General features: G+C 55.0%; 1 protein-coding gene across 1 annotated transcript; it reads right to left on the minus strand.

Moving 5' to 3' along the window:
• Positions 1-1,548: 1,548 nt before the first annotated feature.
• Positions 1,549-13,127, minus strand: LOC131213639 (otoferlin-like). The gene is made up of 17 exons (XM_058207719.1): positions 13,049-13,127; positions 11,734-11,792; positions 11,442-11,646; positions 11,318-11,385; positions 10,460-11,238; positions 10,202-10,385; positions 10,060-10,122; positions 9,717-9,801; positions 7,997-8,153; positions 6,814-7,000; positions 6,374-6,746; positions 6,080-6,292; positions 3,040-5,986; positions 2,724-2,970; positions 2,397-2,647; positions 1,817-2,332; positions 1,549-1,729 (listed from the first exon to the last, which is right to left on the minus strand). Exons 1-17 carry the CDS (start codon positions 13,125-13,127, stop codon positions 1,549-1,551), a joined length of 6,594 nt encoding a protein of 2,197 aa, XP_058063702.1.
• Between the last annotated feature and the right edge of the window lie 314 nt (positions 13,128-13,441).

Here is a 13,441-nt window from a genome sequence, read left to right on the forward strand (position 1 = left end):
TGTCCTTTTGCGGCAGCGAATGAGCTAACGTACATCATATGCAGTTATACTGGTGACGGGCAACCCTTAGCGAAAGAGGCAATCCCAAACACTTCGATTGCTCCGACTTGCTCTGGCACCGATGGCATCAACCGGCTGTATCATTTCTGTAGTTGATCCCTGGTAGTGGTAATAGTACTACTGTTTTCGTCCTCGTGATACATTTGCATTAGTTTTGAACCTGTGCCTTCGGTCGAATCGAATCTTCGGTGCCTTCGGTACACTACTAGAGTGAAGTGCTCCAAGTGGGAGCCGTGGGAGACAAAAAGAGAACAAGAAGTGGAGGTCCTCAGAAGAAGGATCGTTGTAAATATATATATTTATATATCTATACTTGGCCATGTAAAAAGTCTGTCCGCGTTTTGCCTGCTTTGATTCTGGTTTTACTGGAAAAGGCTTTGATTGTGTAGTCAGTAACCATGTATGATCATCATTTAGTAGTACAAGTGTGTCAAAAGTAATGTAAATTTAAACATGAACGAATTTGTCAAAGAAAAATAGGACAGTAGACAGTTCTTGGGTTGCTGTTAAAAACCAAAAAGGTTGTAACTCACAGCATTCTATCTGACGGCCCTCTATATATGGCCCTTGGAGGTTCTGCTCCAGGAGCAGACGAGCGCTTTGTTCGTTTTCGATCTGAATATGATGGCTGGAAGAAACGATGAGAAGATAGTCTACACCGATGGAGAAGCGGCGATGGAACTAACCTAACCTACGCGACGGAAAACTGGTTGTAGTTAATGGTAAATAGTAACTTGATGAACTATGGTTTCGAAAGTGCAAGCATCACCATTAAAAGATGACCGAAAACGCTTCAAGACGCTTTTTACATGATCTAGTACACATGTACGTATATGAATAAATATATAGTATATATGTATATTGTATATAGATAAAACAGTTACTCGATGAGAAGCTATCATATATTGGTGTGATGAATTGAAATATTGGGTGTTGTAGCTGTATATATGCATTATATACAGACCGTTAGATATAATACTCAACCTTTGATATGAGATAGTGAGCTTTTTGGGGCAAAATTGGTGGTCATTAGCAACGCACTCATAGTAAAGGTGTTCCACTAAGTCTATCTGTGCTCGTATCTGTTTCATCATCTAGATAAAATTGTGTCCTAAAGAAGGCATTAACTATCTTCGCGTCGTGTGTACTGTGAAGTCCTGCTAAAACTCTTGTCGTGTTGGAGTTCGCCTATGACGGTGCGTGATCAACAACTATGATTTGTACGTAGTAAATTCACCGGCGGTAACCACTGGAGGGCACACCCGCCCGGCCCGTAGCCGCCGGAGCAGTTACGTCTCCCAACTGGATGAGTTTTCAAACGAGCGGTTGCAAAAGCGGTACGTGGTACACTGCTGGGAACCTGCTACCGGTTCGCGGCTACTGATTGCTAGGGCGATGTCCTGTTTCGGTGCTTAGCACATAACCTAGGGAGGGGTACGGATGGCAAGTGCCCATCTACGGCGCGGTCTACGGATTCGATGGCAATCTTTACGCCCCGAGCAGTCGCTTCACCGAGTAGCCCGGGATGGCGTAGAAAAAGAGCAACAACAGCAGGGCCAGCCCGAGCACGAGGATGCCCTTGATGATCTTCCACTTGTAGTTGTGCCAGACGATGTACCGCACCGACTTGAGCGGATTGAGGAACCACATAAAGGAGGCGTCCGGTCGGCTGGCGATCGCGAGATAAAAAAAAAGGGACAGTATGAGAGTATTTTTGGGCCGTTATGGAAAATCACCGGTGGCAAGGGAAACTCACTTGGGTTTCTCCAGCGGATCCGGCTCGTTGCGCCCGTAGCCAGCCGGGTTCTTCTCGGCCTCCTCCTTCGTGAGCAGGTGAATCTCCGCTTCCACCTTGCCGGTGAGCTCCATCTCGTCGTTCTCCTTCTTGATGAAAAATGGCCACCAGCCGCGGATGCGCTTCTGCTTGAAAATGTTAACCGTGGGCACGTTGTCGGTGCGGAGCATGTCGAGCGTGCAGAGCTTCGACGATTTGGCGCCCCGCGGGAAGCGGTTCAGGTTCAGCGAGATCGCGCCAAGAAAGTCGTCCGCGGAAAAGTGATCCGCGTCCCAAACCTGCAGCTCCAGCCGGGCCGGCATCTTCACCTCCGTCTCGTCCCAGCTGAAGAGGGACTCCTTGCGCGACAGCACGATCCGTTCCTCGGCGGCCAGGTACTCGAATGGGAAGATAAAGCGCCAGTTGAAGTTACCCTCGCCGGTTAGCGAGCGGTAGTGGATGTCGGTCGCTTGTACATCCTGCGGGCCCTTCAGCCAGCTGTGGGGCAAAAAGTGATGGGTCATAAAGCGCCACTACGCCGTCGACGACAACAACCGCTCACCCTTTCACGTAGATGTCAGACATTTTTTCCCCGGTGAAGAACGCGTCATCCTCCAGCACGACGTCGTCCGTGTTCCAGATGATGATGCGCAGCTCGTAGGACTTGGGCTTCCGGGGCGAGATGTCAACCGGTGGCCCGGGCAGCGGCATGTCCATCGGGAACATGTCCACCCACATCTCTAGCTTACCCTGCTCGATGCCTGGCTTGTCACTGTTGTACAGGGAGCGCGACTCGATGTGCTCCGGTACAATCTAAAACCGAAAAAAAAGAAGGTGGGCGTAAGAAGAGTGCAGGATTCGCCAGCAGAAATCGTATCCCACCGCATACCTTACAGCCGACACGGGGCATCTCCTCCCAGCGGTGTAGCACGGCGAGCGCCAGGTGCTCGTCCCGGTACTTCATCGAGGCCGGGCTGCTCCAGGTCGCGATCTCGTCGGCGGTGAACATGAAGCAGCACCGCCCGACAGTGACGCGATCCTGGAAGTACTGCGGGGGCTCTAGTTTGTTCTCCTTGCACAGCTTGGTCAGGATCTGGGTCGGTTTCATCGGGTCGCGCCATATGTTGTAGCCGGAGCTGTGGAGACGGAGGGAGGACGATTGTTAGACGACTGTAAAAGGGTGTTTAGTGATCGGGGGAACTGACTCTTCGTAGCGGGTGGCGATGCCGCACATCGCCCGGTGCTTGCTGTAGAAGCGGTTCTCCAGGTCAATCTTCGTCTCGCCGATCAGGTCATCCGAGCCGACCAGGTCCCAGTCGTAGATCTGCACGGTCAGCATCGAGTCCTGCGGGAAGGTGGCCTCGATCTCGAAGCACTTGCCGAACACCGGGTTGAGCTGCTTGCTGACGTAGTTCTCCTTGTCGGCGATCCGCTTGCTGCCGAGCTGCAGCACCACGTACGGGTCCGCCTTCCCGTTCAGGTCCATCGGGTGCAGGTCGGTCGCCTTCACCACGTACACCCGCACCAGCACGTGGATCGGATCGTTGAGCGGCAGGGTGGGTGCGAACGCGGGCTCCAACCCCTTCTCGATCGGCAGCCGGTACACCTTGAGCGCCCCCTTGAAGTAGCCCACGATGCGCGTCTCGTCCTCCGTGCTGTCGCCCGTCTTCTTGCCGCGGTACAGCGGGAACGACAGCAGCCACTCCTTGAACTCTCGGTACTCGGGCAGCGCCTCCAGCTCGCCCGGGTACACCTGACAGGTGGCGACCCGGCCCGCCCCACCACAACCGCCCGCCGTAACCGGCATCAGCTTCTTGGGTGCCGCCGCCTTCGGGCTCAACCGCGACACCAGTTTGGACGTCTTGACGCCGAGCTTTTTCGAGCCACCCTCGGTACCGGCAGGTCCAACGCCGATTCCTCCACCGCCACTACCACCACCCGACTCACCCAGCTCCGGTGGGCCCAGTTGTGGATCGACACCGGTGCCGCCACCGCCACCACCGCCGCCACCGCCACCGAGTAGCCGCGAACTGGTGGACAGCATCTTCGACGACTCGATGAGCCGCTCGTAGGAGAGAAAATACTTCGTCCACCAGTCCTTGCTCGACTCGTCGTCGTCCTCCGGTTCGGGTGTCTCCTCCTGGTGATGCTGATCCAGCTTTTTCTTCGCCTTCTTCACACCCTTCAGGTTCCCCGCACCATCACGGGGCAGCCCCTTGGCACCCACGTACACTGCTCCGTACTGGGTGAGATTCTCGTTCGACCACGAGCCGCCGAGTTCCGAGAGTGGGGCCGCCGGAAGCGACTGACTGGCTGGCTGCCCTCCTCCGTCGGCCGCCTCCGGCCGGCTTCGGCTTAGCACGATCTGGCCGTTCTGGTTGTAGCGCTTCGGGTCGTCCCGGGTGGCACCGCCGGCCGCTGTGGCCCGGTGCATGTACCGGTGGATCGAGGTGATCTGGTGCGTACCGACGAGCGTGTAGCGGCCAAACGATCGGCAGTCGACGGCCCGGATCATGATGGGCGGCGCGTACCGCTCCTCGACCGGCAGCTCCAGGTCGAAGCACTTGAGCATGGCGGCAAAGTTGGGGTTCCGCTTCGCGTTCTGGATGATGCTGCTGCTTAGGATCTTGCCCGAGCACTCGATGTCGATGCGCGGTTTGTCGACCGTCATAAAGTGGACCCGCTTCAGGTCGCGCAGCCCCCAGAACAGCACCTCGATGCGGAACCGTGCCAGGTTGGGGCGCACCTCGCGTGGCACCGGCAGAATCGCGACGGTGCCCGCCGAGCCCACCGAGCCGCCCAGGGCCCCCGACTCGAGCCCGGGCCGGTATCCTTGGCCAGCGACATGCGCCACGAACTTCGGATCCGACGGGCGCGGCACGTCATCCGAGCCGAGCTCGAGCATCTCGAACGCGGCCAGCAGCTCGCCGGCACCGTCGAGACCGCGCGTAATCTCGAACCACTCGAGGACCGGCGTGCTGTAGTGGTTCTCGCGCAGCTTCACGCGTGGCTTCGCCAGCGCCCGCCCGATAAACTCCGACTTGCCGACCTTGTCCTGGTCGTAGATGTCGACGACGATGGTCGGCGGGTCACGCCGGATCTCGTCCTTCGCACCGTACAGCACGATCTCGTCGAACAGCAGCAGCTCGTCCCAGGTCGGGCTGAGCGTTTCCTCGATCACCTGCGTCACCTTCGCGTGCTCCGTCACGTAGACGACCGCATACGGATCGCTCAGCCCCGAAGCGTCCGATCCGATCAGCGAGCGGGCCTGGTACAAGTGCGCCCGCAGCTGGAACGCGTGCTTCTCGACGTAATGGATCGTGCCCGGGCACGGCACGTTCGGTTTCTCCGCCTGGCGCAGCTCGTGCAGCATCTCGTAGCCCTTCGGCAGGCCTGCGAAGAAGAACTTCTTGTGCTTGAGCGTACCGAGCCACAGGTAGAGGTGGAGCTTGGCCCGCACGTGCCACCCGGCCGGGCCCTCGGCCTGCTTGCCGGGGAGCTTCAGGAAGACGGTCTGCACCTTGCCGCACGCAACGCCGGTCTCCTCCTCGAGCGGCGAGTAGATGAGGTCGCGGGCACCGAGCCGATGGTAAGCGACCCGCTTGCCGTTCGCGACCAGCCACACGAACACGTCCGGCAGTGCGTGCTGCGGGTCGTCCACCAGGAACTTGAGCCGCCCGAGGTAGCTGTGCGCGGTCCGGTACCGCTCCCGCATCGAGCTGCGCGTGACGAGGGCCCGCAGGTTCCGCGCCATGTTGCCGATCGACTCGAGCTCCCGCTGGCACAGCTTGATGCGCTCCTTGTCCAGCTTGGTCTTGCCGGTGCCCGGGCCCACCAGGGCACCCTTCGTGATCGTGACGTACCGGGCGCAGGCGGAAGCCGCCTCCTCCAGCACCGCCCGCAGCCGCACCTCGGCCGTCGGGTCCTCGTCCTCCAGCAGCACGTTCGTCTCGGCCAGGCCCACCTCCATCCGGTCGGCGATCTTGCCGATCATGTTGCTGTTGTACATCCGGCGCCGCAGGTCCGGGAACGTGCACCGCACGTCCATGCACGGCTTGTAGTCCCAGTACGGCAGGTAGTAGTGGCTCTTGTCGTGCGAGATCGGCTTGCACGCGCTCGTCGTGCTGTTGAACGCGGTCGTATCGATCGACACTGCAAAGAAGCGGGAAACACGTGTTTTTTGTTGTCACCTGTCACTCGACGGGTTTGTTTACGTTCACAATCGTTCACTCAGCAGCAGCTCACCCAGCTCATCATCGTCGTCCATGTTGCTCGTGGCACTCTCGTTGTGGCCATCGAGCGAGTTGCCGGCGTTCCCGATGCTCAGCTCGAAGTACACCGACCGATCGCACACCTTCCGATCCAACATGGACGCCTCCAGCACGGTGGCGAACAGTGCAAACACATCGCTCTTGCAGTACGACGACTCGCAGATCGGGAGCGTCGGCTCGACCTCCACTGCGAAAAGGGTGAAAGAGACAGCGACAGAGGGATGAGCGAAACGGTGCGGCAGACCGCACGGTGGCGGCGGCGGCGTACCATTCTTGTCAGTGAACAGCTCGACGTTGTCGGTGATCTCGGTGCGGATGGCGATCAGTAGCCGGGCGCGGTAACTGACGCCCTCGCCAAGCCCGGTGTTGAGGTTCGAGTGCTGGTCGAGCAGGTGGTAGTCGCGCGTCGAACCGTACAGGTGCACGAAGGACGGCCCGTACGTCGGCAGGAAACCCTTCTCGCCGTCGTTCGAGATCTGCTTCAGGTCGATGTAGTGCGTGCCGATGATGGACGGTTTCATCGGGTCGGCGTCCCGCAGCTGGATCTTGATCCGCTGACAGAGCGGCGGAAACATCTCCGTGAAGACGAGCTGTTCGTTCCAGACCGGGCTGTACGATGCCTTCTTCACGTTCGTTTTGCCCTGTCGGTGTGTATAAGAACGGCAATGAGTTAGGCGCTGCCACGGGCTTACACGCGCTGACACTTACCGTGAGACCGGCGAACGACACCTGGACATACGGGTTGACCAGATCCTTCGCCTCGCCGGTGAACGCACGTTTCACGTTCGCCATGATGGACGAGTTCATACGGGGCAATCCGTCGGCCCGGTACACCTTCACGATGAACTTGGCCCGCTGCCGCTCGATCGGTACCCCGTCCGGAAGCAGCAGGTTCCTGGGAGTGTGAGTGAGAAGGTGAGTATGTTGTAGTAAACCGCATGGGCAAGAGGCCCGGTCCCCCCGACATATTTGTTTTTAGGAAGAATCTATGGACTGTTTTCAACGTTTTTGATTTCTTTGCATGTGTTTTGAGTAAATTCAACTTTTTATGTGTAATGCACGCGTATATTCGAGTATATTAAAAATGCTTTTTTCGTTATTTTAAGGTTTTCCTGCCCGAGGTTGTTAAAGATTATTTTATGTGAAATGCTTAACAAACACTGCACAAACCACAACTAACAATGTAGAGGTGAGATACCGTACCACAATGCAGAAGCATCACTCATCTGGTTAGGCGTTGCACTACAAATAGGGCAACGCATACTTGATTGATCCATGATCACTGATAACACTTATCTAAATAACAGAAAAAGGCATAAGGCCAATATGGTTTGTATGGCCATTTCATAGACTACAAAAGACCAGGCGCCTCCTTATGCACCAGGAGGTGTTTTCTTGCTATAAGCTAAACGGATATGTGCCGGGTAAAAAACATGGTAGAAATAGTTTTAAATTGCTTAAACTTGTAATGCCTAGTTTAATTGTGCCAAAATTTTCCTGCATTACCAAAGTTGAAAAACTGTATTTTTTTCAAAGTTTTCTATACCAGATCGCGATAAAAATGTACTAGTAATGCGACACGTAAACATTCGATTATTTCATAGGAAAGAAGGATTCATTACCTTTCGAATGATGTACAATATAGGTACATTACCGAACTGTAGAACTGTGCTAACGATCGCGTTAAAGTAGCAAAAGTTTTATCAATCTTTTGACTTTGACAGATGAACTCTAAGAATCTGCGCAACATGGAAGGCCAGAAATTCGGATTTGTCATAGATAGACTTATCTTTTTTAGGCAAACATAACTAAACCCTCAGTTTTTTAAGTTGACTTATGACCTCCTTTTCCCCATAGTGCCCCGGTCCGACAGGTGACAGGTGGTACGTACGCTTCAATATCGTCCGGGTCCTTCTCGGATTTCGGTGGCACCTTCACCGTGTCCCCCTTGCCGATGATGCCGACGTCGCACTTCAGGTAGCCCTTCGGGCCCGCCGCAAAGTCCTCCGGGTCGGACAGGAGGGCCCACTTGTGGTAGAACTGGTGGTCTGATGGTGGAGAAAGGGGAATTAGTGTCGGGGCCCACCCGGTAAGGTCCATCCAACGACACATCGGTAAGGGAGAGAAAAAGGAGGAAGTACAGCAAATAACACACGGGGCGGGGGAGGGGAGCAGCCAACAAGACAGTGGTGCCGAGTCAGGGTCATGCGAGGTCAGCCGAGACGAGGCTACAGAAAGTGCACGGGCAGACGGGTGTGTGTTGTGTGTTCCCGTGTAGCTGATCTCAGGGATGTGTGGTGGAGATGGTGTCGGTTTGGTTTAGTTGGGATGTTCGGTGGGCTTGGCTTGGCTGGTGTGGTTCAACAACACGGAACACGGCAAGGTGATGGCTCGCAGGTGGTTCGTGGTGGTGGTTGTTAAGAGACATGTACAGGACACTCAATCAGAGACAGGACAGGCGTTGGAGGTGATGTTTTTGAAGCTGTAGCACGTGATCGTGGTGAATGCTCAGGGGGGTGGGGCGGGATTGGGGCTGGGCGCGGACCGACTCTCTACCCGCCCGGAGGTGCTGTAGTGCTTACCTTTCTGGTGCCAGAGGGTGGCCACATCCAGCTTGAACGAGCCCACCAGCTTGTTGGACTGAAACACCCCGCGGTTCTGTAGCACCTGTGGCGCGTTTGATATGGGGCACACGTCAGCAAACCACCCCCACCACACATCACCGCCACCGTGCCCGCCCCGTGTGTGTTTGTGTGGATTTCGGGTCCAGGGTCAGGATTACCGAGATTGGTGGCCCATTTTTTTATTTTTTTTTCAGCCCAGTGTCAGAGTGTTGGGAACGATCGGCAGTAATGTTGGGGCGGGGGGCCAGTGTACAGTGTACGTGGAATTGCGAATACACAACAAAGACACACAACATGCAAATGGGGAGAGAAAAGACACAGAGCAAAACAGAGAAACAGAGAGAGAGAAAGAGAGAAAGATAGGGAGAGAGAAGAAAAGAAGTATAAGGAACGTAGAACGATTCACGGCGAGTACGGCAATGGCCGAGGTAACGAATCACCACGGAATGTCAGAGTGATCGGCGAGTTACATTGACAAGCACTACAGGACCCCCCCCCCACACATTCCATGATTCCAGCCACATGATTCCCGTGCACAGCAAGAGGAGATGCAACGATGCAGAGCACATGGCGATAGCAGAGTTATGGAGGTGGTATGTATACGATTGTGCTTCAAAAATACCGGGAATACTTCTTGATCCGGGCTATCCGGGTTAGCAATATCATAATCATAACGTTAACATAACAATATCTCACTCTCTTCGTAGTTCAATGTTCAACACTCTGAAGTGTCTGAAACTCGCTTCAGCGACTTCAACGAAGAAGAAGAAGCCGGACGAGGCACTCTGCAGGAAGCCCTCAGTAAGCCGACCCTAATGAAAGCTCGGTTGGACTCGAGTCCAGTGGATTACAAAGAATTGGAGTTGGGAGTTCCTAAGCACGGAAAACCCGGTATTTTTGAATCACAGCCATGGGAGGAGAGAACAGGGGAGAGTACACTGAGAAGAAGTAGCAAAACAAAAAACAAAAACAACGGAGGGTAGCTACCGGGTGCGTCGTAAACTGTTTTGAGGTCGATTTTGAACGAGCCCACCACCGTCCCGGAGCGCATGAATTTGCGCGAGTGTATAACCTGCCGATATAGGGAAGCGGTACAGAAGGACAGACAGACAGTGTTACAGGTTACGCGTATCAGGTGGCTCGAAACCCGGGACATCCCCCGGGGGCTCCGACCCGCCCTAGAATCGTGCAAAACACGTGCTCGCTCTCTCGCCTTCCGAGAGAGAAGCAAACCACAGGAGGCCATGGCCCGCACCCCACCCTACAGGATACCGCCGTACGGGGGCGAGTGGCATCGCTTTCCGCCGAGTGCCTGCGCTGCGATACTTACAGAGAGCGTGATGATCTTGTCGAACAGCATGACCGGCGGCATATGGAAGTCGAACACGAAGTACTAAAAAGGGGGAAAGGGAAAAGAGGGCTCCTAATGAGTCGTTGTCCTCGGTGTCGCAACTGACGCCCGCCAGCCCTACCTCGTTATAGTACGGACAGTTGGTGCTCTCCTTGACGCTGGTGTACTTTTTCTGGTCGCCCACCTGGATGCAGACGACCGGGTCCATGTTGAGCCCGGGCAGCTGGCGGGCCTCGATGACGGTGACACACACCTGGAAGTCCTGCGACTTCAGGTGGTCGTTACCCTTGGCCAGACATTTGATCCTGGACAGAGAGAGAGAGAGAGGCGCAGATCGAGTTAGACCACCCGTCATTCGCCAACCATCAGCCAGTCTTACTTTTTGAGCTTTTCGTTGTTCATTCCGCCTTCGGCGTCGCTGGACGCGTTCGAATGGATGCTGCCGGCGTGCGACCCACTCTCGCCGTACTCACCGCCGCCACCGCCGCCGCCGGTCGGCGTCGTAGGATCTCCGCCAGGGGGGCCACCGGTAGCCCCACCAACGGTTGCTGCGGTCGCATCGCGGGCGCTACCCGACGGCTCACCGTCCGGTGCCCGGTCCCGGCGCTGCTGCTCCGAGTCACCGATCAGTGATCGGCTCTCGTCCTCCGTGCTACTGGCGTTGCTTTCGCGCGACGAGTGGCGCGATCGGCCCAGGCGTATAAAGTTTCGCACGGTACGCAACGTCACCTTCCGGTCCGACAAGGACTTGTGCGTTTTGCCTGAGCCGCCACCACCGCCACCACTGGCCTCGTTGTCGGACGAGGCGTGATCCGAGGACGATTTCGGAGCGGCCGGTTGCTCTCCGAGTCCCGCCGATCCGGACGACAGTACCCGCTTGATAAGGCCCGTCTTGCGCTCGCCGCTCACCTGCGATTGTTTCTGCTTCGACGAAGACTGTGGCGGTGGTACCGGCTGCTGTTGCTGAGTTAAGCTTCGCTCCAGGTTCGCGATGTTCTGCTCGACGCTCAGCAGCATCTGCTGGTCGTCGTCGATGCTGGACATCTGGTGCTGCTGCAGCTGGTGGTGGTGGTGCAGCCCGTGCACTACCTGCGTCGAATCGAAGTGCCCCAGTTCGTCCTCAGGGCTCTGATAGCACACGTCGAAGCTCACGAACGCCTGGCGGGTCCAGCGAGAAGGGAAGAGATTGTTGGTCAACGGTCACTGGTTCGTATGTACTCCCGGCAAACATTCTAACCTCAATCGGCTTGTTCGACAGGTCCACCAGCCGGTCTTCGATTCGCTGCCGTCCCTCCGCGATCAGTCCTAGGAAGAAACAGTGACAGCAGTGGTTGGTACCGCCAACGAGAGCGCAGACTTACCCTGCATCAGCATCACGAACCGGCCGACGATCTTGGTGCTACTGGCGATGGTGCCGCGGTGCCCGTTGGACCCATTCGACGACGAGCCAGCCGACGACGACCCGACGAGTCCGGTTTTGAGCAGTATCTTTGTGGTCTGTTGCCGCAGCTCGACCGTCACCGTTTCCGTGTCATCTGCTGGCCGGGCCAGCGGCCAGATAAAGCTCTATAGGACCGCCACCGAGCCAAGAGTAAAGGAGATGCGTGGTAAACCCAAGGAAGCTCATGGCTCGGCCGAACACCGAACACTCACCTGATTTACTTGGATAAGCTCGGAGCCACAGTTGAGCTCGGTGGTTGTGTGGGCAACACCTATGTGCGACAAGGTAGAATCAACAACAATCAACAGGCAAAGAGCTTCTCTTTGACAAAGATACACGCTTCATGCCACAGCAGCTAGTGGCCAGATATTAGGGCCAGCTATTGGTAGAACCGAAACGGATGCACAGCACACCAAAACTTTGCCACAATCAATTGACCAATCTTCTGTATCGGACGATAAAATCTAATAAGCCATGCCTATAACGAAATCTCAGCGATTGTGGGACGTCAGAAAGTAATATTCGCTTACATTTGCCCATGGCGTGAACAACGGTGAATTCGAAAAAGTACCACCCGGTACGAGTTTTTTTCTTTCTTTTGTATTATAGAGACTTTGAGCTGTAATCGCCTAACATTCGTCTCTTTGTAATTGTAATTTTAATTCTAATACCAGTTGCCAATCAGGGTACCAGGGCGTTTCAAACCCTGGCCTTTCCGAGAGACGTAAACTGGTATGTGATTTTGAAGTAACAATAGCCCCGACTCTGAGGGAGTCGGCAACTATGGTTCGTTGGCAAGGGCTCACAAAGGAAAGGGACTCTTTACAAGTAACAGCAGGGAGCCCCAACTCTGAGGGAGTTGGCGGCTATGGGTCGTCGTCTAGGGCTCCCAAAACAATGACTCTATTCTGACAAAATGTTACTCTTGAATGCGTTTTCTATTCCTTTGGGGTAAACGCTCTGAGAAAGTCTTATGCCCCAGAAAAAAAATTATTATATCGCTATATATCGCGGAGAAAATTATATCGCTACTTCCCCGGCGTCAGCAGTCCTCCCAGTCGTTCGCACTACGGTAACTAGAAGATCGTAGATTCCTCCATTTTTAGATTCCTCCTAATCACGTTCCAAAAGTTCAATATTTCTTCTTCTAGACGCCACATTTCACTAATTTATCTCAAGATTGTTCCGAAAATGACGCACTCGCAATCTACAAGAGGTTTTTGAAAACTTCCCTCTTGTACGTTTCTAATTAATGACGCCACTTTATGGAAATAACTAAAAGTAATCGACGATTTTCCCTGATTTGAGATGTCTCCAAAATAGATTCGAGATGTCTCCAAATAGGTATCCCACATTCTAGACAAAGTAAAATCTGACAGTAGACCCCATGAGGCAGGACCTAAGGAATGCCTGACACAGATTGTAGAGTATGAGACTGGACGAGTCCGCAGACTTCCACAACATGAGTAGTCTAATGTCGAATCAGCTGGAGCTAGGCCGTGTGTGTCAGGTGTCTGGGCCACTTACCTCGGAATTCCACCCGGCCGAGCAGGTTGGACTTCGACTTCGGCAACTGGAACTTGTTGATGCGCACGGTTAGCGACATTCTGCTGGTGCTGCTTCGCGAAGTGTGGTGCTGCTGTTGGTGGTTCGCTGCTGTGCGCGTTGGTCGTAGAACTTCTAACGGTGGCGTTTGGCTAGCCCGGTCGCCGGGACATTCGTGGAACGTTGATTGCGGGTGGCCGGTTACAGGTTAAAAGCGTTCGGGTTCGCGCTGTTTGGTGAGCCGTTAGTTTGGATAGTTTTGATTGTAGCATTGCCGTCTCGTCTTTCTCGTTCGGCTCCTATGCGCTCGCTGCACTACGCCTACGTTACTACGGTGCCTTCATTCCCTGCCGAATGCTGTGCCTGTTTCGGGGG

The sequence above is a fragment of the Anopheles bellator genome, chromosome X (assembly GCF_943735745.2).
Source record: "Anopheles bellator chromosome X, idAnoBellAS_SP24_06.2, whole genome shotgun sequence".
NCBI classification, from domain to species: Eukaryota; Metazoa; Arthropoda; class Insecta; order Diptera; family Culicidae; genus Anopheles; species Anopheles bellator.